Consider the following 27,477-nt stretch of genomic DNA (forward strand, 5'->3'; position numbering starts at 1 on the left):
TGGTTCCTGACCTCTCATAGTGGACAAGAAAGCCATTAACTGTGTCTTTTGTGCCCTATATCAGTTTCCTAACATACTTATTTTCAACTAGAAAGAGTGCTTATTAAGTATTGCTCGTAAAAGGACATGAGAAGATAGAAGCTCTGATAGAAGTGGTCTGACAAGTTTATAGGGAGTCCCGATAGCTCAATAATGCATTCGTTGCACGTGCAAAAGGACCGAGATCGATCTGGGTTGAAGTCGAGCTTTTCCCCCCCGACCCCCTGCCAACCCAGCAATGATAGTGTAGCTAGGTCTGTTAGATCTGGTGGAATGTACTTTGCGATAGATTAGCGTCCTGTCCAAAGGATAGCAAGCAATTGATAGTGTCCGTTTCATGCTGTAGAAACCGGGCTATATTCCTGGGCCGAATGGCTCTGAAGGACTACTTAGTACGTTTATAAATATCCACGTCTATTAGATGTGAATGGGACACATGAACAAAATACTTGACAATGATAGACTACTTGCGCAGATCTTCCTACTTTGAGCATCACGTAGTGATGCAATTACGCGATATAATTGCCATGTATTATTATTAGAGCACTTACCAAAAGGGCTGATATCTAACAACAACCGAGGGGACCGGGGGGGGGGGGGGGGGAGGGGCAGTCGAGATTTTTCTGACCCCCACTTCGTCCATCCAGCTCTGATTGGGTAGCAGGGTTTATTGTTACATCTGGAGGAAGTAGGCCTACGTTGCAACATAATATAGAAATATATATAAAATGTTGCAATTCAATGTCCGAAGCTAGATCGAATGTTGTTGTAGTTGAAAAATCTCAAACTCAAACTAAGAACATTCAAGTCCGATGAAGCAATTACATTTTTTTAAAAATTTAAGTCAAAAACCTTTCCAAGGTGGAAGTGATCGCCAGGGGACGTAATTCCTACATCACGCATGGTTCACACATACGTTTCCTTATTATAGAGTGACTTCCCTTGTTATAATAATAGTAGATTAGTAACCAGGAACGCATTATTCAGTTTCAAAAGTAGATATCTAGATTGAGCCATACATAAATCATATCTTTTAAACCTTAACATCACGATATGGACGTGTAACTACTATATTTAGATCAAAGCATGTCACGAATTGGTTTCAAGAGTCTTGCAATAAGATCGATTAGTTTCCTAAGATTCATTTGATTCCACTTTATCTTCTTTGCCATTTGCTGAGTGATTTCCTCGTCTCTTTTTACTTTAACTCGTCGATCCAGGAAGGCTCGGTCTCACCTTACTTACATTAGGTTTGAAAATGACGGTTGGATGGGAGACACTTGATGTCGGGGAAAAGGTAGATATTGGGGCTATTAGAAAGTGTCTCGTTGTTATTACCTCTAAACTTCTGGTTAAATTAAGTAATCAACTTACTTTTAGAAAGCGGTTTAAAAAATGAACCTTTTCATGCTTTAGACCTTAGTAGGTTCCTAATATTATGTGTTTTATTATAAATTATAACTCCTACTATTATATCAATGTGGTTTTTAACTTGTCATTTCCATGTATGTGTACTAGATATTATGATACCTACGTTGATTTAAATCGCTAGTTAGCAACTTAATTTGAAATATATAAGTATGAGTTCATCGTAGAGGGTCGGTGGCCCGTTGATGGTCTTTGGATCGGTCTCCACCAACTTGTGGAGGTCGAAAGGTTGGCTTCAATGGGAAATCGGTGCTGTATTTTAGATCCTACAGGAAACTATCATTTTGGCTTTTAAAGCTGTTTGTGCTTGGCGCTGTAACTATTTTTTCAAGCAGGCTATTCCATGTCTCAACAATTCGCGGACTAAATACATTTTTTCGGATGTTTAAACGGCAATTTTGTTTGACAAGTTTATAACAGTGGCCTCTTGTTCTTTTGTCCTTGTTAAATGTGAGGTAATCTTCTCCGTTTACTTTGTAGAGACTGTAGGTCAATTTATAAGTTTCAATTAGATCTCCTCTGAGTCTTCTGTACATGAGGCTAGGGAGGTCTAATGCTCTGAGTCTATCTTCGTAGCTGAGGTTTGAAATTTCGGGAACAAGTTTGGTGGCTCGACGTTGGACATTTTCAATTAGTAAAGCATCTGATTTATTGATACACAGTTTCCAATAAATATAAAATCATATTATTATATGTTATGATGAAGATGATGATGATAATGATAATAATGATTTAACATGGAAGTCTAATAATTTATCTCTCTATCATTTTCAGGCTTTGATATATGATAAAGATGGACGAGCCAGGGTTGAAGAAGGACCTCAGCGTGTGAGTGATATAAAAATGTTTTCGTTTTCATGTAATAGAAATCTACTGGACAAATATATGTTTTATAATAAAGATTAAAGTTGAGTTTTTTAAATTCAAAAGTTGTCAATGATAATGTCATGTGTAATTACCTGAATAGGGTTCTCTGTGATACAAAAAGAAAGGATGCTTTTTTTATGTTGTTGTTGGTTTGTTTTGGTTTTTGGTTTCATATTCAATATATAGGAATGCAAGGGTGTGAAGTGGCCGAGTGGTTAAGGCATTGCACTTTTACCTGGAATAGAATAGATGGTATCGACGTCGCTTGATTAGGCCGCTGGCCTGTTGCCGAGGCACTTCTACACTTTGCATATAACTTGACATCACAGCATCTAATCTATTCTTGAAAGCATTGACGCTCGGCGCTTCGACGACATTTGCTGGCAATGGGTTCCAACGTTCAATAACTCTTTGTGTTAAAAAGTTCTGTCGAAGGGTGGTTGCTCGCCTAAGCAAACTTTCTATCAGCTTCTTATCCTTTTCAATGTAAGGTGACCATACACAGTTTCCGAACTTCAAATGTGGTCGAACCAAAGCTGCAAACAGTAACTTCATAGTGTCACAGTCAAGATAATCAAAAGATCTCCTTATCAGTCCAAGCAGTCTCTTAGCTTTGTTGACCTGCCTTTCCAAATGCTGTGAAAACTTGAGCTCTGGGTCCATATGAACTCCCAGATCTTTCTCCAATGTTGTCTCTTGTAAATCAATTATCTCCTCACTCCCATGTTTTCTCATTTTGTAGGTTGCTTTCTGGTTTTGGTTGCCTAAATGAAGCACTTTGCATTTGTCGGCATTAAACTTTAGCTGCCAGGTATCAGCCCAATCGACCAGTCTATTAAGATCACTCTGAAGTCTCTTTATATGAACCTCACTGTCAGCCACACCATACACTTTCGTATCATCTGCGTACATAGAACACAAGCCTGATACAGTCTCTGGCAAATCATTGATGAATGCTATTAAAAGCGATGGCCCAAGCACACTGCCTTGTGGCACCCCACTCCTTACACAATGGACAACATGGGTGATTTCTGTTGACATCAAACTTCTTGTTTGATGAATCATCTATATATTCCTTTGTAGAATGTCTAGGCAGCGATGTTATTATGATGTTGTGGGGGAAGGGCAGGTTAATCATATACGAATGCACACGCTTTTGAAATTAGGAATGTGCTTCCACATGACATTAAATTTAGTTTTCGTTCGATATTTTTATTTGTTTGTTTTTATTGTGTTTGTTTTTTAGGATTAAAAAGTTCATTTAACTCCTTTTCCATATATTTCAAGATTTTCCTATTCAGAGAAAAATTCAGGAGAATGTACTCCTACTCTGCAAGCCAAAAACAGTATCTTATAATTCAGTTCAAAAATGGAAAAGTGGAGCACTGCAAAGGGTAGGTAAATAGTTTGTTAAAATTTGTTGACACTGCTAACTCAATTGATTTGGTATGTTATATTTATTGATGATAATTTGAAGAGGTTTTTTCAAGTTCAAGACCATAAGAAGCAAAAGGCACACTGCCCAGGCTCCCAGAACAATCATGTTATGTCACAAAGGGGAGATGAACGCCATAAAAAATATAGTCTTAATGAAAATTACCATCATTTTGTAAACCAAGCTCACAACAACAATGTCAAAAGAAATTGGGAATATTTATCAATGCTCCTAAGACTTAATGGACAAACACATTCTCTCAAAATTAATCAGTGGAAAACCTCACTTGCCATGGATCAAATAGAAAATTAAACAATTAATACGTCAAAAGCACAGGCACTTCAACAAAGCAAAACTATACAATAACGAATACCTCTGGAATGAATACCGGACCCTCTGACAGAAAATACATAAAGAATTAAGAGAAGAACATGAAAATTATGTCAATAACATGCTTTTCCTTGATCATAGAGGGAAAAATAATGAGGCTATCACAAATCATTTCTGGAAATATATACGAACAAAAAGAAAAGACGTGACAAGCACTTCTGTATTACAAAGGTCTGACGGATCAAAGGCAACAGACAACATAGAAATATGCAACATATCAAATAAGCAATACCAAAGTGTCTTTACAATAGAAGATGAAACATTGTCATACATAAAAAAAACAGCAACATACCCACTATGCCAATAAAACCAATCACAAGAGAGGGTGTTACCAAACAACTAAAAGACCTAAATCCTTCAAAAGCATCTCGATTCTATTCCAGCACGAATCCTGAAAGAATGTGCCAATGAAATATCTCCATCCTTTGCATCCTATTCCAGCAATCTCTCGACAAAGGACATGTCCCATATGATTGGAAACATGCTAAGATTAGTGTAATTCACAAAAAAGACAAACAAGATATAGCCTCGAATTATAGGCACGCTCCACTTACATCTTTTACATGCAAGGTACTTGAGCATATTCTATTTCATAGCATTATGGATCATTTTGACCACCATCATATATTAGTTGACTACCAACATGGTTTTCAGAAGGGTAAATCATGTGAGACCCAACTCATCAATACACTTGGACAAATAACAAAAGCGTTAGACGAAAGGAAACAAACAGATTTGATAGTACTTGATTTTTGAAAATTCTATACGGTACCTCACAAAAGGCTTCTTCAGAAATTAGAATACTACAGAATATGTAATAGGTCCCAGCTAGCACATAATTGGTTCAAAGATTGGCTGTGTGATCGGACACAAGAAGTGGTGCCTGATGGGAAAACAGGAGAAAAATGCCGTGCTATCTGGAGTGCTGTATTGGGACCCCTTTGCTTCCTCAATTTTATAAATGACTTGGGCAAAAAATCCATCTACTGAAACAAATTCAAAGATCAGTTGCAGATTTGCCACAAGTTGCCACAAGACGGAACCAGTGTGTGTGACAGCAACTCTAGACACACTAGGATGGCCAACACTCCAGTCTCGTAAAGAGAATGCGCGCATACATCTATTTCACAAAAGAGTCAAAAGCAAACACTCAGCCATAAACATTCCAATCTACATTAACAATTCAAAGAACAGATACTCAACCAGGCTTCATCACACTGATAAATTCTACCAGCCATTTGCAAGAACAAACACAAACAAATACAGATTATTCCCTCAAACAATACGTGAATGGAACAAACTACCACATGACATAATAGATATCACAAACCCAACATCATTTCAATGCGTTTTCCACATATACAAAAACACCAGGAGGATTGATAGAATTGAGTGACAGGATTAGTGTGGTGTGATAGGTGATATTTGTGTGTATAATATTTGCGGTGATTTGTAGTTCCAAATCTCAAATGATAACTTTAACATTGCATTTTTCTCAAAACTGTCTCCCAAAATAAGTTGCACTTTTACTGATATCCTGACTATACTGTTAATGCTTGATAATTTAGTTGTTTTCACAGTTGTTCAAAATAAAGTAGTATCGTTGTATTTTAAAAACATTATATACAAAAATGGCCTTTTACCACAACCTCATTTTGTACATGATCAAATGTTATAAAGTCTTAATAAGGAGGGATAGTGTGTCCCGGATAGAAAAGGCTAGGGATATTGGTCAGTGCTGATCAACAAGTGCCCATTGATCAGTAAGTACAAACATAGGGCTGATTCATCAATAGAAAATGCACCCCTTCCTGTACTAATTTTAATCAATATTAGTTGCTCAAGATCATCCTAAAAGACACACGTTGCACAACAAGCATGCAAGCCCCTAGGCAATGTCAACTCTGATCAAGATATAGGTCACCCATGTAAAGTCACTAAGCTTTTATTACATTCATAAAACAATTAACCTGGCCTCCTATTGTGGGCAGGGTGGCACGTACTGTGTCTTCTATCCCCTTATAGCTGTTTTCCAATTTGCTTTCTGTCTTTGTCTTGAATGAGGTTACTTGGTTACTGGCCGGGGTCCTTGGCTGGAAGGGAAAAAGTCAAATTCATAGTTTTTGTTTTAGGAGATGTTATTTTTTCCTTGTAAATCATCTCTCTGTTATGTATTATTAGATTTGTTATTTTGATTGTAGGGTATAATGTAAGCATTTGAGTGTAATCCTATTTGTTGGATCTTGTGCTTGTGTCAGGATGAGACTTATAGGTGATCTCATACTAAGTACATACATTGATGGTATGATCTTGGATCCCAATTTGTTCCCAGTTCCCCGGTGTCTTACTTGTTCTTGGGTGCTTTAATTGTTATCTAGAATTTGACTATACACCATTGTCTTCCTTTTTACAGGCGCTGATATAACCTAACTGTTTGCAAGCGCCACAAAACCCTTATAATCATAAAAACAAAACAATGAACACTATTATGTCCTTTAGTTTCAATTAGAATCAGTGAAGTATAAAGGTAACTTTTTTTTTTGTAATAGTGCTAGTAATTAGCAGAATGCAAATAGTTGATAGTATACTTCCCCCTCACCCCTCCAAAAAAAAAAAATAATGGGAGAAAAAAAAGGAAAAAGAAAATCTTTTACAAATATGGGACTAATGCTTAAATTTCAAGACCTCATTAAAAAAAATCATAATTTAACTGGCTATAACTAATTATCTAACAGTTTTCTCTAAAATGACAACACCAGTAGGTACTGTGTCTGGAAAATGGAGCCTTGGTCACGTCACTGTAATTGTTCTCTTGAGGGAAACCATAATATCAGATATTTGGTTAAAGTTAACATGAGTTTAATTTTTGAAGAGCTGAACACTGATCTGTCTGATATGATTTATGTTATATCAAATCTACCCTGATTGCTGCTGATTTTTTTCAATATATTTATTTTTGCAGACCTTGCATAGTGCATAAAAATGAGATTGTCCATTCTAGTATTGAAGTGGTTGATTTGATATCACTGGATGCCAATGAAGCTCTGGTTGTTTACACCCAGGATGAAGAGACAAAGAATGTGGATAGGCGCATTCAGTATGGACCGACACTGTTTATGATGAATGAAAATGAGTGGTGAGTAAATCTTAAAGGAAATTTTACAAATCAAATATGTCAGCATGTGGGATAAGGTAACAATGTTTCCATCTAACTTAAGTGTCTCATGAATGAAGCAATTCCTGTAAGATATCATGATAGAACTGATTCTTATTGTATACTTGTTGTAGTGGAAACATTAATTGCTCTATAGATTGAAAAGTGATGACTTACTTAATCCTTAATTCTAATATGTCTTCCTTTCAAATTTCACTTTCTCCGATTATTCATTGATGATATTTGATTCCCCATCCACCTTTCAAACCAAATATGTCCTTATTTTGCTTCAGGCTTCATGAATTTTCGTGGCATGGCACAGATCCCAAAAACAAGACAAGAATGATCCAAAATCAGGACACATTTTCTAGACTGAAGATTATTCCTGACCAATTCTATTATAATGTAGGTATATGACTTTGATAGTCATCTTTTGGTACAATCATTACATACAACTAAAATTATACTTCAATTACCAGGCCATTGACAATGACACACATGATAATGAAGAATTTATTTTAAATATTTTTATTATAGTCCGAACACACAACCCCCTGTTCCTCAAGGAAAAAAGGGAAAGAAAAAAATGAATGATTATTCCAAAGAAAAGATGAAGAATGAACCAGTTGTTGGTATGCCAGCTCTCTCTTATCCAGACCATTTCATAGTTACACATCTAGAGAGACTGCCTTGAAGTGACAGCAGGGCTTTAGTACTCAAAGGCTTGTGGGACTATTGATATCTTCACATCATTGACAAATTGAGAAAGCCGGCTAATTGGAACGATGTTTTTTTCAAGGACGAGCATTTCTTGATTAGAGAGGTTGCACTGTATTTGGACAGTATTAATTTTATTGCTCTGAAACAATAATACACTAATAACTACCCACCAATAGTTCGGCTATGTGGTCTAGTGGTATGACACTCGCTTTCGGATCCGAAGGTCCTGGGTTCGAGCCTCGTGCTCGGCGCATAGTTGAGTCCTTGGAAAAGGCTCTTTACTCACATTCTCTCACCGTACTCAGGTGTAAAATGAGTACCCATTGTCTTTGTCCGAACAATTGTAATATCGCCTAACAGGCGTTATGTCCCGTCCTATATGTTAAATGTTGCTGTTGACCAGGGACCGCTTGTAAAGCGCTTTGAGCATGTTTATTGGATATTGCGCTATATAAAAGCTCAATTTTAAATTATTATTTTTTTAGTTCTCAGGAAGTGCAAAAGCTGTATATCCAAAGTGTGTCACATGGCATATGCAAGAAAAAAAGCAAACCAGATATGATTTTGTGCTTCAGAGAATCATCATGTTATTTTTTGTTCTTTTTCCTGGCATTGAAACAACTATCCACCTGGTATCAAGATAATGAGCAATATTGAAACCTTTGAAAATGCCCTTCTGATCTTTGCTATCAGGAAATTACCATACTTTTTTTTTATAAAACACATTAACGATAATACCCAGTCTAAAGAAAAAGAAGAATATTGTTATCAAAGAAATCAGCCAGATGTTTAGATATAACAACCACATCACTGTGTCGTAGAAAAATATGAAAATGTTTATTTTGAATCTAACTAAACTGGTTTGGCTGACAATTGTATATTATTTTGATCCAGCCACAAGGCCATTTACCTCACTTTACCAAGGCGTTAGGGTATTATTACTTATTATAATTCTTGCATCTGGATTAAATAAAGCATTATGAAGCGTGTTGATCATTGGTGGAACTGTAACAATGTTATATGAATGTGTACATCTACTTAGGAACAATTGTCTTTTGAAAAACTATCACCCTTTTTTTTCTTTGTATTCCTTTTATAGTATTCATTTTTATATATTTTTTCCTCCATTATTATGATTTTATATTTTCCTTTTTGATACATATTAAATATTTTCACATTTTTCAATTTTTTACTTTAGTTTAGAACCCTTTTTTTTAAAAAAAAACTCATTTAACAGGAGATATATTAAAAAACTATGCTACATATTTTCTGTTTGAAATTCTTGGCCAGCAAGGCATTATATAAGCGTTAGAATCATATGAATTTGTATGAGACTTTTTAAAATTATAAGCTTTGTTCATATAAAGGTTGACGAAGTGAGGACTAAAGACGATGCACTGATGAGAGTAAAGTTGATGATGTTTTACGAGCTGACAGATATTGAAAAAATGGTAATGATGATAAGATGTAATTGTTCCAACATGTTTATGTTAACATGGTCTCAATGACCGTAATATTCATTTGTTGCACCAGTACATTTCATTGTTTTGAAACACCAAAATGAGGTAGCTCGTTTTCACATGCTGTTGGAAAAAGAATGTGATCTTCATTGTTCATATAGGCAATTTGTTGTTTGGTTTACAATGTTTGAAAGTACACTCATTCATTTACTAGTACCAACACTTACACAATTCCAAATTCAATTATGTACCATATTGAAAAACATACCCCTTCAATTATTACGTAGAAATAATTAAAAATAGACACTCATCACCAAAAGATTATTGTGATATCAATACTACTGTAGTACGGTAATTCATACAAGCAATTAGAATTCAATCAGTTAGACATAATAAATAAGTAAATAATAATTTTTAATGATAATGATACTGTCAACTGTTAAGTCTGATAGAAAAGTTAAGGGTATAATCTGATATCCAATCTTATGGTTTTAGAGAATCCAATCTTATTAATGTTCTCCCAAATGCCAATTCAGGAGTAAAGGGCTTAATGAAATTGATAATTGTCATTTAAATCACTTACATAATGATGATGTCTCTTCTCTCTTGCTCGCATTGCCACTTGTCAAGTGACGAGTCTTAGTTATAAAGTTGTTAGTTTGTAATAGGAAATAATATATTATTGATATGTGGGTCATGATAGGACAGTTGAAGCACTTGTTTCACAAACAAAGGGAAGGCATTGATCCCTGGTGCAGCTGAGGTTTCTTCTGATCTTCCTGTCCACCAAGCAGTAATTGGTCAGCTGGATCTCTTTTTTTTTGCAGAAAACGCTCAATGATAGACTAGTATTGTATCCAAAGGGTAGCAAGTAATTGCGATGGTCCTTTCAAGGCGAAAGAGACTGATATATCCAGTTCCACAGGCCTTCTGGCTCCAGAGGATTATAATTAGTATTGATAATGAGCGTTTTAATTATCATATTATCCACATTACCTGTATCCTGAGCAATTTGCGCAATTACATCTCCTTCTCTTGCTGCTATCTAAAAAAAAAAACAAACAAACAAAAGATGAATGGCTGGGTCTGAAGTGGGATTTGAAGAACTCAATCTCAGGCATCACAGTAGGTACAGTACTAAAAAGTGCGATGAGAGATAATGAAACATTGGCTAACACTTCACGAGGCACATTAGACATTATATATTCAAGACTACTACAGTATTATAATATTGATATAACAAAGTCCATTGACTAGGCCGTGACAATAACATGTGCAGGGTATTCAGCTGATACTTTTCGTTTGCATATTGTACTATTTGATTTTTAGAAAAACAATGCCACTGCCTAGCAGCTTTTTCTAGCACATGGTGCTGTTAATAAAGCCACGATAACGAATGGGATTCTTAAGAATATGTTATGTGTGTTACTTTGAGTGGGAAGATTATAGTTCCATTTAAAAAATGTTTAAATATTTTTATTCTTCCAAACAATCGTTTAAACTCAGTCTCCTCTCCCCCCCCCCTCTCTCTCTCTCTTTCTCTCTCTCTCTCTCTCTCTCTCTCTCTCTCTCTCTCTCTCTCTCTCTCTCTCTCTCTCTCTAACTATCTATCTATCTATTTATCTATCTATCTATCTATCTACATGAAGATCATCTTACAGCTTACTGACAGCTTTGAAATTAAGACTGGTGTCAAGCAGGGATGATTGCTCTCACCATTCCTGTTCATCCTTGCCATTGATTGGCTCATGAAGGAAACCTCCAAAGGGCGAAGAAATGGGATACAGTGGACCCCCTGGACACAGTTGGATGATCTGGATTTTGCAGATGATCTGGCTCTTTTGTCCCACACCCAGGACCAGATGCAAGCAAAAACCACAATTATAAACAGCCTCTCGGAATCAATTGGCCTAAGAATTCACCCTGCAAAGTCAAAGATCTTGAGGATAGGTACGCGTCAAAGGGAGCAGATCAATGTAAAAGATCAGGAACTCAAAGATATAGACACTTTCTGCTATCTCGGGAGTATAATTGACAGGGATGGAGGCACTGAAGCAGAGGTGAAAGCACGAATAGGAAAGGCACAGGCTGCATTCACATCTTTGAACAGAGTTTGGAGAACTAAAGATATCTCCCTTCGACTAAAGCTAAGACTTTTCAACTCAAACGTGAAATCTGTGCTACTGTATGGATGTGAAACTTGGAATGCATCACAGGCATTTATAAGGAGGGTACATATTTTTGTAAACAGTTGCATGCGTAAGCTACTCAGAATAAAATGGATGGATAGAATAAAAAATGAAGAATTATGGAAAAGAACACAGCAGAAACCAGTGGGAGAGGAAATAGGAAGAAGACGATGGAGGTGGATTGTAAACACGCTTAGAAAGAATGACTCCACTATAACAAAGAAAGTATTGGTATTGGACTGGAACCCTCAGGGCAGAAGATCAAGGGGAAGAAGCTGATATACAGAGAAGTGGTAAGACATGGAATGAGATTTTTTTAAAAGTTAGCTCAGGATAGAGAAGGATGGAAACTGTCTGTCTGTGGCCTATACCCTGACCCAGGGTGAAAAAGGCAATGATGATGATGATCTATCTATCTCTTTCACATTTTCAATCAAATGATATAATGGCAATATTGATATTTTAGTAAATGAGCGAGGATGTTTTTATATTCATGATGATTTGCCTAAATTGTGTTCACGATCCACTATCTTAGAAAGAAACTCATAACTATAAATTTTTATTCTGTCTAGTTAAACGCAACCAAAGATCCAATGGCAGACTTTGTCAAGTAAGTGTTATGTTACTTGAAAAAAAAAAAAAAACTCTCATAACCTATCATTCATTATTATTATAGAGTCGATGCTGAGCAGTATGGCTTGTGAAGTCCAGTGATGTTGAGCTTAATCAGTGACAGCATAGTTATAATCATTGCAAATTTCTAACCCTAGTGATGTTCTATGTAAAGAAAATGTCTTTGAGTGCTGTTAACCATTGACAGTAAATTGGGACCATGGTAAATTATCATTAACTTAGTGAAAGTCAATATAATGAATTCTTGTTTCATTTCATAAAAAGATACATTTGATACTCTATGCAAGTATCCGGCTTGGTTAATGACATTTTATGAAAAGATCTTTTTATCTTTTGTTTTTCCAGCTGCCTTGATGCTGACGTCATTGCCTTTGCTGCTAAGAAAACGTAAGACATTTTACAGCTTAGATAAAACATGTTGAATAAAGAGGTTCATACACTTCTTTAAGTATCTCTTTTAAAGGATTTTGATCACGCACTTGCATTTTTAATTCTTTTCAAAATTATTTTAGTCAACTTGGTTCCTTTCCCGATAATGAAGACATTAACTTGAAGACACCTCTATTTTTGAAAAAAAATGTATATATGGGAATAAACATTGAAACGTTTTTGGTCCTGAATAGTCACCCATTGATTACACTTGTAGCTGTTTTAAATTGTAGTATTAACCATTGATGAAAGTAAAATTAAAAGTAAAGAATTCTTTTTGGTTAAAGTGTTTTTTTTGTGTTTTTTCTAAGTTATTCTTGGCATAATTCCTTTGTAGCACTGTAACTGGTATCAGTTTTTCTTTTATTATTTACATGTTTCCACAGCCTGAGTTGTAATACTGTTTATGTTTTCTTTGTGGAAATGGTGTATTCTGCATTTAAAATCATAAAAAAGAAAGGAAAGCGATTAGCTGAAGAAAAAAAATCAGTCTCGCTGTTAAGGAGTTAAAATATGGGTGGGTGGAACTCACCGTACAGCATCCAACTGCCACTCTGTGATATTCTGAGAACTATGTAAACAGGCGACCTAATTGTCTTCATCATTTCTTTCATATTCCCTTTCATTTTCCCCCCTTTCTCCCTCTCTTGTCATCATGTCGTCCCTTACCCCTCCCATCATCTCAGGGGATAACGAAAATTTTCTACTTGGTTTGTAATCACTATCAAAACCAAGACATTGAGTAGTGCAAAAGGATACATGAGCGTTGTTAAATGGAGTAGAATCAAAAGCAAGAAATCCAAAAGTATGTGTCTAATGCAGTGTTGTAAATTGGTGTGCTGTTGTGCAGTAAACGTTATTTGGCTGGCAAGTATAATAGTGGACCATTATTCTGAATCAATAGTTAATCATTATTGGTGAATCAAGCCCTTTAAATGTTCACAAGTTTCTAGACTTTATTTAGTCTATTACTCCTGGATATTGATTGGTTTGAACTCAAACCGTTTAAATTAATACTCAATGTATCAGTTTAAAAAATAAGTAGGGCCTTTCTCAAATATGGAACTGTTTCGACATCTCATAACGGCTCTAATTTGTCTCATGAATGTATTGGTAGTTTGGAATCTTGACTTGAAATAGAAGACACTTTAAAACAAAATTATGAATTTTTATCAATTAACATATTTGAATACAGAGCCAAAATCTAACCAGAACCAACTTTAATTATTTATGATAATATATCTTAATTTAGATTTTATTTTAATCATGAAAGCTGGCATTTATTGTTTTGATTGGGGTTATTTTTTTTTTTTGGTGTTTTTATTTTGTTTAAATTTCTGCAGTTTAAAAAAAATAATTGTTAACTTTTCTGGAGAGTCTGAAGTCCTCTAATTTAGTCTTGTTGCAATTTGTTGATAGTAGAGCTGTATATTTCTTACATGTTTTTGTCCACTTTAAAAAGTATTTTAGTTAAACATTGCACTATTGATTGCTTTGTCCAAAAAATTATGAACGTGAAACTTCCATTTTTTAAAAATCAAATGACCAAGTTAGGATGTTTTACTGTTCTCTTATTCCTTACACACAGCTATGAAGAATTTATAGAGACCGCAAGTGAATTGAACAACATTTCCAACTATCCACAACTGATGGAACGGTGCAAAGTAATTGGTTACTCTGTCTCCAAAGTTGTTTTTCGTGGCTACTATGCTCATGAAAAACTCCAAAAGATGCACGACATGATGATAACAAAGAGAACCCAGCTTCAGATGCAGGTTGGTAATGTTTAAATGAATATAGACAAAACTCAATAGACTAATTTTGACCTGATTTGAGAAGTAAAATACAATGGCCATATTTGGCTGGATTTGAACCCCATTTAGTATTACTATTTGCATTCTACCCCCCCCCCCCTTTCGCCCATGCAACAGCTATTAAGCCATTGATCCATCGATTGTAAATTAACTTTTGTATCAACTATGAGACAAAACTGAAATTTTAAAATCTTTTTAGAAATAGGAGCATTTTTATTATCTAAAAAAAACAACAACACAACATTACTTAAAAATATAGATTTTATCCACAATAAATGCCATACTTTGACTCTAAGCTCTTGACAATTATTTAAAAGTCCCCTGATGGTTTACGTTTATCTTGACTACAATGAAAACAACAGGCATCCTAGTAGAAGATACATTCATGAGGGGACAATGATATGTGTGCAAAATGTATTTCCTCTGAGTAAGCCATCGAAGTGCTCAAGCCCTTGGACTTAATTTAGGATGTGTTTGAGAGTCAAAGACTATCCCTCTTCCTCGAGCGACATGCTGTTTACTCGTTAAAATTGAGTGTAATGATTAATATATTTCTAGGACATTTGACTTAAACAGTGCAAGCACCGTGTGCTGCAAAATTATTTTTTTTTACCTTACGTTAAAGTCCAACCACTCCCTTTCCCTTTTGACCAACACTTTACTAACCACAATCCCGTTATTTGGTTGGAATAGTCATCTTTTCTTAATACAAATGATTAGCTGTTATTGCAGAAGCCGCACTGCTTTTAATTTTTTTCAAAATTACCTCTTTTGCTCTTACACGATATGAGTCGGACGCAGTCGATATGTGAAATATAAATCATATTATTTTGATTATATAGAATTAACTTGGTTGCAAAGTGACAAGGTGGCGATGCCATGACATTGACATACAAATCAATACTGGACTGGTCTTACATTTCCTGTGTGACAATATTTGTTATTATTCTCTTCCTTGAATATTACTTTTACAGTTCGAAAAAGAAGTGCAACAGCAAGAACTTACAGATAAAAAGCTCCAAGCAGAAATTGACAGAATGGAACAAGGTATGGATGTCCTAGTTCTATGTTTATAAGAAAGAAAAAAAATAGCAATCACAGAACTTATTCCTCTGTGACTAATGACATCGCGATTAAAATCAAATTGTTTTAAAGATAAGATATACTTTATTCATCCTTGTATTGAAATAATAATTCTGTATCACAACACAATTCGGTAATATATAAACGAAATATCAATATAAAGAAATGAAATAAAAATTGGCAAAGAATATTAAGTCTTAAAAAGTACAGTGGAACAACAAGTGGATATATGGTGACAATGTGTCGATAATATTTATGCTAGAATTCTTGCATTAGGAGATTTTCAATATGAATAAATAATCAAATGAGTATGAAAATAACTTATAAACTGGTAAAGGGTTCCATGATTTCATAACACAAGTAGAGAATGGTAATACTTATTATCGTGTTATGGCGATTGAGTAAATATTTTATCTGAGGGATAAATTATTTTGTGAGATCAGAGTATTTTGATTATCACCTTATTCATAGAAATATTTGTCATTTGGTTTAAACTAAAACAAAGTAGATCAGATATTTTTATAACATGCTCTATGTATCTTGAAATAATTTGAAACTAACTAGTTTGGTTTTAATATTAATAATGATGCATGAAAATAAAAACAATTTTGATGTAATGAATTTGCAACCTATTTATTTAAATTATCAATGTCATAATATTAGCTATATTAGTACCTTTTATTCCTTATAGAGCAAGATATTGAGTGGAAACAAGTAGAGCATCAACACAAAATGGCAAGGTGATAAAAATGATAAGATCCAAGTTTGGACGTGAATTTTTAGATAATTTAATCATAAAATGTATTGATATGTTTTGTATTTTTGTGTATTTTTGTTCTTTATTAAGGTGGCTGTGTTCAGTTTTGTTAATTTTTTTCTTGGCATTTATTCAGGAAGTCAAGTATTCAATTCAACTTGAAAGATCAAGAGATTGTCTAGGAAAAGATGGACAGATTAATTTGATTTTAAAATCTTTTTTTTAGTTTAAGCTTTGTATTGCGTTTTCTAAATGAAATGGGGCATGATGATAGATCTTCAAAGTCAAATCTACCTAGTAATGTTAACCACAAGTCTAATATACTGTTCTCTTTTAGTTTTGAATGTATTTAGAAGTAGACCAGCGACTCATTTGAATGGTATCATGCAATTATTGTGCGGTCTTTTCTCTCTCTTGTCAGAGATCTCCAAAAGCATGAGCTGGAACTAGAAAGGCAGAGTCACGAAAAAGCTATGCAAAAACAAAAGAGGGAAAATGAGTCAAAGTTGAAGGTATGTATTGTCTTTTTAAAATGTAATCGGCACATGTGAAGTTATCTCTATCCCTCTCCCCCCCCCTCTCTCTCTCTCTCTCTCTCTCTCTCTCTCTCTCTCTCTCTCTTCTCTCTCTCTCTCTCTCTCTCTCTCTCTCTCTCTCTCTCTCTCTCTCTCTCTCTCTCTCTCTCTCTCTCTCTCTCTCTCTCTCTCTCTCTTGTAGCATCTTGTTTATTTTCACAATCAAATGGGTTTGCCAATGAATAATTTTTATTGGATGCCTGAGAATATATATTTCAGCAAGTCATAACTGAGGTACGGATCGTGTCTTTAAACAAACCGTCATTAAGCACGTCGCGGATTCAAGCACGCTAATTGCCTCTTACCAAATTTTTGCTATATAAGCTAGTCAAACCTGACATAGTGACCACCTGTATAACGACCAGCTCTGTTGACACCCTTGAGTTTTTTCTCTATATTTTATCTCAAAATAACGGAAACCCCTGACGTGACCAAGACCATCGACAGTTGTGATCTTAATTGGCAAGTACCTGGCTATAGCGACCACTTGAACTAAAGACCACTTATTTGACCTTCTCAGTCACTGGTCACAGTCACTACCTTAAAGAGTTAATTATGATTCAACCAGACAAAAACCGACAATGGTTAAATATTCATGAGAGGAGTGTTCAAGACTGGACCCACCAATTAAAATCCAATCGCAGTGAAGGAAATGACAGGTTGTCAGTTTCACTGGGTTTTTTTCAGTTTTAATTTTTTTCAATTTGTCTACAAAAAAGGTTGTAGAACTTGCGATTTGGAACCTATTTAATTTGTTGGTGGAAATCATTGCACTTTATATGGTAATAATAATAATGATAATAATAATAATAATAACAGTAACAACAACAATAATAAACGATGGCTCTTGATCATTAATCCTGTATATAATGACCACTTTGGCCGTTGATCTTAGGCATTCGTAATAGGCAGGTTTGACTGCACACACCTTTAAGCACGATAACACCGTCTTCAGGCACACTTTGTTACAAGACTGAATCTTATACTGATTGTTAATTTTTGTTATTATCATTCCCTTTCATGATCATCGAACAAATGAGTTAACACAGCTGTAAGTGTGAGAAAGAAAAATGAAAGAAGGCAAGTGAGGGATAGAGAGAAAGGCAGACACACTCACACACACATACACAAATGTATGTGCCTATGTGACTGTAAGCCTATTATGTGCCTATATGTGTGTGTGTGTGTGTGTATGTGTGTGTGCGTGTGTGTGTGTGTGTGTGTCTATGTGAAAGAAAGAGAGAGAGATAGAGAGAGAGAGAGAGAGAGAGAGAGAGAGAAAGAGAGAGAATTAATGATAATGTCTTTGTCTTTGTAAATGTTTTAGCAATTTGGTGGAACCAAACATGAATTGTCATTTCTGGAGAATAAAGATTTATTATTATTATTTTTATTACTATTATTATTATTATTATTATTATTATTATTATTATTATTATTATTATTATTATTATTATTATTATTATTATTATTATTATTATTATTATTATTACAGGCTACTCACAGGCACATAAAAAGATTAACAAAGAAGGGAGAGTACAATTTTACGTACAATTAGGCCGAAACGGTTGCAATCAAAGCCCGATTACTGAATTCTCTTCACTAAAATAAGACAGACCCAGCCCAACAACAACATTCTCCCTTATGACAAATTCTTTTTTCAAATTGAGTGTTATTATTCCATTTTTGCCTGATGAATTATTTTAATAAAAAAAGATAGAATTATAGAAAAAAAACAGACCCAAACCAAACAAACACCACAACGACGGGTAACAATGGAGCAGCATCGCGTGGTGTTGTGCGATCACGACTAAACCAACAAAGGGAAAAGACTCATGAAATTTAATTCATGGAACTTTGGATTATGTCTACTACAAAGTCAAGCATGCTTCGGCATTAAGCACGCCTAAGCAATCTCCTGATGACTGTGCTTAAAGGCGGCATGGACTGTACATGATCAGCCACATTGTTTAGTATAGTTGGACTCACAAAATATCCTAAAATAGGCAGTATGCCATACATATTCATGAGTCAACCATTTTATGTTATTTTTTTTCAATTATGTATTTCCAGACTAAAATGGCATCTGATAAGCTGGAGACTGACTTCCTCTCAAAACTTCACGGCATGAATGTTGATGTGACAAATTTACTGCTCAGTAAATCAGAACGGCCTGAGAAAGTCACTAAAATATTAGCAACAGAAAATTCAGCTCATATCCATTTGCATCACAATGACTTGGCAAAACAGGACAACCAACTAATTCGATATCAGGAATAAAATGACTATGAGAATATCGGTGAAAATGAATGCATTTAACACTCATTCAATTTTTGAGTTTTATTATACAAAGAGAACAATGTGATGGGGACCACTCACAGGGTGACACGATTTGTAAGTGCTGATTGTTCTCTGGAAGAGTAAATCAATATCATTATGAATATCTTACACACTCTTAAAACCAATTTACTGCTTTGGTAATAGCTATACTTGTATTGGTTTTGTCACTTATACTTATTCTACGATCAGGTAACACATTTTCCCAATGTAAGAATATAGATATGAAGGGCTGACTAGTTGGCCATGCTTAACAAAGGCATCTTTTGTTATAAAAACCCATGCCATGTCGTGATACATATTTCAGTATTTTAATTTATTTTTACTTTTATCTTATCTTATTAAAGGCTAAATATAGGAATTATCCTTTATATGCCTTATACAATAGTTTATAATGATAAAATATCTCAGACAGCTTGTATTGTATCATTCACAGATAGTTTTACACAACTTTGAATGTAAGGAAAAATATATCAATACGGCATGTAAAGTCGAAAGTTATTGATTTATTTATATCATTTCATTCTTTGAGTTATTATTGCAACACTTTATGACAAAGGTTCATAAAATGAATCTCCATTATTTGGCTGTGAAACCATAATGTCTGCAATTTATTTTGATTTCATGTCAATATACAAGGGTACTTATAATTTGCAAGGTTATAATATTCTTACTGGCTATTTAACTAAAACTCAGAAGGATTCCTCTGTTTTTAAAAAAATAATAAACAGGAGTTGAGTATGTTGAACTAGAACAGTCAATACTTCACACTAAAATTTATCTAAACATAAATGAATATGTTCTTCATTGCCTTTTAAAGAGCACCACGAATCACCAGGGTTCAAGTTGTTTAAAGATGAGTCTTTGGAAGAGACTCTTTACTCACATTCAAGCGTTGTTACTGTCGAAAAAATGTTTGTTATCGTCTTCCAGGCTTCATGTCTTGTCTTACATGTTAAGTGTTGCTGTTGGCTGGTGACTCTTTCTATTCTCTGAGGACGTTTAGTGGATATTGCACAATATAAATGCTTGTTTAAATAAACCATAAAGATATATCTGCTGGGATATATTAATATTATACAATATACATTTGTTATCTGATTGATTTTTATGTTATATTTGCCTTCACATTTATAAATATGATACTGGTTTTTGCATTAATTTTATAATGATATTTTTAGTCTCTGCAACTGGTGATGTACAAAATACTACCATGATTACTGTTTTCATTATTCAATTCTAGAGCACTATCCTTTTCTTTAGGTTACAAAATATCTCTGAGATGCTTCCTCCTATAATTTTATAATTAAAAAAAAATTTTAGCCATGTGCAAATCGAAGAGTTTTCTTTGCTCATGTCTACATCAGATTATTTTTGCTCTTTCAAACATTTTATTTCATAACAAATTTATTTTATCTGGAATTCAAGAAAAGTTTTATGATTTGTTTTCTTTTGATGTTTATTACGGAGTTGAACAAGGCCAAATACCAAGATTTTAAATAAAAATAGAAAACAAACAAATTTAATGTGCTATGGGCGAGTTCACTATGGATTTTACAATGGCCCAAAAAGAAAAAAAGACAATACGGTGGATAGTCATCTTATTAATACTGACCATATGTGCAGTCAAAAACATGTTATTTAATAGTAGTTATAAGACGTTTTTAATTGCTATTTTAAGTGACAATACCGCCTCTTTCACTGACAAAAAGACAAAGATTTGAAAAGTATTCTTCTTTTTTCACTATTTATATGATGTGCAATATTCATCCTTATACATTTAAAAACTCCACTGAGCGTTTTAAATTATTCATTTCATGTTGTCATATAATCATTCTCAGGTTTTATACGTAAATTATTGTTTTACTCGTAAAAGCTACTTAATAAAATATGATTTTACTATCCAAGTGTTTGTCTTTGCTGTGCGATAAGTAGTCTAAACAAAAGTAGCCCATTTGACCCATGAAGTTTTGCTGCTGTGAAGAAGTCTTGATTTTGGCTCACAACACAACATAAATTTGGCCAGAGGGATAGAGTTGATTAGTGGATACCTTAAAGGGGGCAAAGTGGCCAAGTTGTTTAGGCATTGTGCTGTGATCAGGAAGGTACTGGGTTCCTCGCTTCAGGCACTTTCGCTTTTTTCCTCAGGCAAGATTATTAACTCCCAATTTGCTGACTTGAGCAACATTAGTGATTCCTGTTGACATCAGACATCTTGTTTGATGGATTATCTATATTCCTTCATGGAATGCTTAGGCAACGGCGTCTAATGATACCGTAGCGGAAGGGCAGAATTTCAAAAAATAAAGTTTAAAGAAAGGCATTTCACCTGGGTGGGGTCATTTAATTTGTCCTCCACTAGTGGGCATGGAGGTCACTTGCTATGTGATCTACCTTCCTTTTTCTGTTTTCTAACTTGCTTTTTTGCCTTGGAATGAGATTACTTGGTTTTTGTCGTGGCCTTGCCGGAGTCGTGACTGGAAAAGAAACAGTCAAATGTATAAATATAGTTTTGGGAAATGATAGTATTTTTTTCCTTGTATATCATAAAGATTTGTAAACATCTGAGTGTATTCCTTTTTTAGGATCCCATGATTGTGTCTGGATGTGACTTTTAGGTCATCTCAAACTAATTACACTGAAAGTATGCTCTTGGAATCTACATCCGTTCCCTATTTGAACTAGTCCCCTTTGTCTTACTTTTTTTTTCTTGTGTGCTTTAATTGTAAATCTAGAATTTTTTGACTGTCCCATTTTCTTCTTTTTACTGGCGCTGAAATTACCTAAATGTGTTGCTGACAAAGGCATTTTACACCTCTGAGATGGAGTTTAAATTTGGAAGTAGCCCTTGTGTAAAGCAGTATTGTTCTTGTCCAGAAATTAGCACCTAACAGACTGCTTGCTGGGTGGGGTTCCTGACCTCCCAAAGTGGGCAGGGGGGTACATACTGTGTCTTCTATCCTCTTATATCTGTTTTCCAACATGCTTTCTGTCTTTGCCTTGGAATGAGATTACTTGGTTTTGTCCTGGCCCTGTCCAGAGTCCTAGCTGGGAGGGAAACAGTCAAATGCATAGTTATTGTTTTGGGAGATGATAATTTTTCCCTTGTAAATCATCTCTCTGTTATGTATTATTATATTTGTTATTTTGAATTTATAATGTAAGCATTTGAGTGTATTCCTCTTTGTTGGATTCTGTGCTTGTGTCCGGATGAGACTTATAGGTGATCTCAAACTAAGTACATTGGTGGTATGCTCTTGGAATCTACATCTGATCCCTATTTGTTCCCAGTTCCCCTTTGTCTTACTTTCTCTTGGGTGCTTTAATTGTAATTCTAGAACTTTTTACTATCCCATTTTCTTCCTTTTTACTGGCGCTGATATAACCTAAATGTGTTGCAAGCGCCTTGAAACCCTTAAAAACAACAACAAAACAGACTGCTTGTCTCATCCTCTGAGATAAGTCCAGGTTGTTCAACAATCCAAAGATTGTTTCTTAATTGTAAAGCACCTAGAACTAGAACATGATGGATAAGTAAAAATGTATCCAAGCTTTTGTAATCAGAAACAAACCAGCAACAATTGCTCGGTGCTCTTAGTAATAGCAGTGCATAGATATTCTGATACTTTAGTCCATAGAAATCGGAAGTTTTCCAATATCGTTGCTTTAGTCTTCAGCCTTTCGCATGCCTTCGTTAGTCGCGAGGCAACTTCGTTAAAGAAGAATTAGTTGTGAAGAATCAAGTAGTCACAGAACTAGAGAGGATGGTAGTCCGGTCTCCTCAAAGATGACGACTAACAACAGGAACCTAGCTGCTGTCATGGGTGGGGATCCTGACCTCCCATAGTGGGCAGGGAGGTACACACTGTCTTCTATCCCGTTATATCTGTTTTCCAACATGCTTTCTGTCTTTGTCTTGGAATGAGATTACTTGGTTTTGTCCTGGCACTGGCGGGATCCTAGCTGGGAGGGAAACAGTCAAATGCATAGTTATTGTTTTGGGAGATGATATTTTTTTCCTTGTAAATCATCTCTCTGTTATGTATTATTATTTTTATTTTGAATGTATAATGTAAGCATTTGAGTGTGTTCCTCTTTGTTGGATTTTGTGCTTGTGTCCGGATGAGACTTGTAGGTGATTTCAAACTAAGTACATTGGTGGTATGCTCTTGGAATCTACATCTGATCCCTATTTGTTCTCAGTTCCCCTTTGTCTTACTTTTTCTTGGGTGCTTTAATTGTAATTCTAGAACTTTTTACTATACCATTTTCTTCCTTTTTACTGGCGCTGATATAACCTAAATGTGTTGCAAGCGCCGTAAAACCCTTAAAAACAAAAACAAAAAAATAGCTGCTGTCACAAATATGCCGTTTATACTATTTTTATGTCTGATCATCATTATCATCATCATCATCATCATCATCATCATTATCATCAACAACAACAACAACTACAACATCACCATCACCATCTTCATAATTAATTTATCATCTATCCACTTTGCTGTAAATGGGAAGCCGGAAAAGTGATAGTTAATTTGTTCTTGTCATTTCAGTTGGAGCTTTATTTCAGCTCTTTAGTTACAAAAAAAAAAGACAACTTTTTCTTCCAAGTTTCAACCAGCATTTTTCTATCCCAATCCAGAGGTTCCAACTGCACAGCCCCTACTGTTGTCCCGTAGCCCCTTCAATATCAAATCAATATGTAAAGTGTTGCTATTGGTTCTTGATTGTATATTTTTACATTTTTGTGCATTTGCATATATTATATATGTATACATTGTCGCGATAGATTCTCAACTTTGTCTTTATACATTTTCATGCATGCTACGTCTGTAAACGAATTTCCATGTTTTTGGATGAATAAAGTATATCTTATCTTATCTTAATAGGACGCAACTCATCCTTATACACGACAGTGTAAAAAAATAAATAAATTGGTAACTATAAATAATATAAAGGCTCATAACTATGCAAATGTAGCACACAGCCTCATAAATGTGCTATGTCGAGGTGGTATTTTTTTAATTACACCTTCCGCCACGACGTCATTAGATACGGTCGCCTAGGCATTCCATGGAGGAATATTGATAATCCGTCAAACAAAATGTCTAATGTCAACAGGAATCGCCCATCTTGTCAAACGTGAGTAAATTGGGGGTTAATAATCTTGCCCATGAAAAAAAAAAAAAACGAAAGTGGCTTAAGTGGGGCTCCAACCCGGCCACAGTGCAACGTTCAATCACTCGACTGCTTAGCAAGATGGTCGAGGTGGTATAGCTGCTTAAAATTGAATTTTCATTAAGTAAAAAATAAAAATAATCGAGACTTTTACGTTCATATCATGTTTTATAAAAGACAATAGACAATGTTTCTAACACTTCTACATCATATAATGTGACCCGCCATCTCAGGACAGTTGTATACATGTATGAACTATCCAGTAATATTGAATTTACAGTTACAATAGATATCAATCTTGGAATTAATTTATATTTGTTGTAAGTGGAAATAATTGACACGGAAATTCATATATTGAAAAAATAATTTTGAAAAATAAAAGGAAGTTTTAAAAAAATAAATAAATAAAAAACCTTGCAACAGTTCAAACTCTAAAAGTAATATTTATTCTTAATTCATTGTCCTTCATTCCGTCAAAAGACTGTTTTGGTATAGTTGGTCGCACATTTCTCATAATTCTTAACTTAAACTTCACTTTTCGTCACCCTGTTTCCTTCAACCATCACCTCCCTCCTACCCCCACCCCTCCATGCCCTCTGACGTAATACTGCCTTACTCCGGGGATAAAAAGAAATGACCAGAAAACTCGTTCTTCAAATATCGATCAATAAAATCGAAGTCCCAGGTTTGAGAGTTTTGAAAAGATGAAGATCGATATTTATTGCACAACGAGTTCTCTGGACAAAATTTATTCAGAGTGCGGCAGACTCGATACTTGTTTGGGGGTTACAAATTCTGTATGCTTGTGTTATATAGAAAATGCGATTATGTGCTCCAGTAATTTGATATCTAAAGGTCTAAGGTTCAAGTTCTGGTGAGGGCAGAGCAAATTTGAGTCTTTGGAATAGGCTCTTTGCTCAGAATTTACCTCATTATTCAGGTATTAAAAAAACAAAAACACGGAACACCATGCAATGGTATTGATTGTCGAAAAGATAATAATAATAATAATAATAATAATAATAATAATAATAATAATAATAATAATAATAATAATAATAATAATAATAATAATAATAATAATAATAATAATAATAATAATAATATAAGAAGAAGAAGAAGAAGAAGAAGAAGAAGAAGAAGAAGAAGAAGAAGAAGAAGAAGAAGAAGAAGAAGAAGAAGAATGAATAACATTTATATAGCGTTTTTCCCCGTGCAACACCGGCTCTATCCGCATACATATAATAATAAGATAATAACAACGATAACAATAATACACCTATCTGACTTCTTATACATCTAACAACAAATCTCACTGTCATAATTTGTCCCCATTCTCTCCCTCCCCTCCCCTCCCCGCCCCAATCCATGTGGTCTAGTGGTATAACACTCGTGTTCGGAACGGAAGATATCAAGCATCAGTACACTTTATAGTCACCTGGAACAACTGCAAAAGACGTCTAACTTCTACGTCATGGCACAAGACCGAAGGGCTAGAGCCCAGGTGGTCGCTGGTTCGGATAAGTAAGTAAGAACGGAAGATACATATCGCCTAACTAGTCATGACTTGTCCTAGATGATAATAAATGTTGCTGCGGGCGAGGGGCTACTTGGAAAGCGCTTCGAACACGTTCAGTAGTCTGATGTCACGTCCGCCCAGTAACGAGCAGCTTGGTTCTAAAGAAAGAAAGTCGGTACTTTTAATTCTTCATGCTTGCTAGAATGTTTTTCACATGTCATATGATTAGAGTGTATAAAAGTCAAAACATGATCAGATTTATAATGTTTTTCTCCTCTGGATACACTTTTATGCTCGTCGGAGAAGTATTTCATAAGGGCGCCCGCCATTGTTCCGATAGTTTAGAATCAGTTATTAAGTTACTATACGTCATTACGAGGGAAGTGACGTCACAACTGTTGAAGCCTATTGGATATGCAGCACAGGCATTCCCATCCACAACTGGGGTTGGATTTGTCTCTATGGTGGTACCCTTGCTTGGTCTTCTATGCTCAATTCTTGGTTGGCGTTTTCTCGCTGATCTATGGGGTTTGCTTTGAGCGCAGATATACCCGATTTCTTGTGTATATGCCACCATATTCCCCTTCGACAATGTACAAGGGTGAGTCAAAAATGTAATGGGACTCTACTTAATTGAGCCAATTGAACCAATACCATGCATTATACCTCAGATTAAAGCGTGACATCAGTCGAGTAGAATGCTACTTCTCAACATGGTCTCCGTCTCTCTGCGGCTATGTGGTCTTGTGGTATGACACTTGCTTTCTGATCGGAAGGTCCTGGGTTCGAGCCTCGCTCGGAGAATAGTTGAGTCCTTGGAAAAGACTCTTTACTCACATTCTCTCACCGTACTCAGGTGTAAAATGAGTAGCTGGTCGTCAACAGTGTTGTCTATGTCGGAAAAATGGCAATATCGCCTAACTGGCATCATGTCTCGTCCTACATGTTACGTGTTGCTGTTTGTCAGGGACCTATTTAAAGCGCTTTGAGCACATTTAGGGGATATTGCTCTAAAGATAGTTCGAAGATGACGTCACTCAAGCCTTTGTTGTTATAATTTGCCATCCGCGTTTGTGAGTTAATCTCACTGAACTGTATTAACCAGACTATAAAAGTTCATGGTTACACATAGTTTTGTGTGTTCGTCCGTTATACTTCCGGATGGCAATGTTATGAGCTTCTTAGCCAAGCGCATACTATCTATATAAAAGCTCAAGTTTGTTTTTGTTTTTTTTTTTATAGCCACAGTCCACCTTTTTGTAAGGTCATGTATCTCGTACTCGTAAAACTGAGTTGACTGAACTTTGAGCCAAATTTCAATAGGAAACGGTGCTCGAGCATATGTTGATATCTTTCCAGGTACTAGCTGACGGGATTACATTTCTTTTCCTTAATATTATAAACTCGAGTAGGGTTTTCTCGAATATGATTTCCTCGAACACACGGTTTTCTTGAACTCATTCGAAT

At 35.1% G+C, this 27,477-nt stretch overlaps 1 protein-coding gene across 1 annotated transcript; it reads left to right on the forward strand.

Annotated features, from left to right (window-relative positions):
* Positions 1–986: 986 nt before the first annotated feature.
* Positions 987–23,391, forward strand: LOC144965773 (uncharacterized). Its single transcript, XM_078901461.1, has 13 exons — positions 987–1,336; positions 2,242–2,295; positions 3,622–3,728; positions 7,122–7,295; positions 7,607–7,718; positions 9,401–9,484; positions 12,255–12,292; positions 12,661–12,702; positions 14,333–14,519; positions 15,533–15,605; positions 16,333–16,381; positions 16,820–16,910; positions 19,047–23,391. The coding sequence occupies exons 1-13, from the start codon at positions 1,298–1,300 to the stop codon at positions 19,251–19,253; spliced, it is 1,257 nt and encodes a 418-aa protein (XP_078757587.1). The 5' UTR covers positions 987–1,297; the 3' UTR covers positions 19,254–23,391.
* The last annotated feature ends 4,086 nt before the right edge of the window (positions 23,392–27,477 follow it).

This window comes from Berghia stephanieae, chromosome 2 (genome assembly GCF_034508935.2).
Source record: "Berghia stephanieae isolate SIO BIC M18660-M18661 chromosome 2, UCSD_Bste_1.3, whole genome shotgun sequence".
Taxonomy (NCBI): domain Eukaryota; kingdom Metazoa; phylum Mollusca; class Gastropoda; order Nudibranchia; family Aeolidiidae; genus Berghia; species Berghia stephanieae.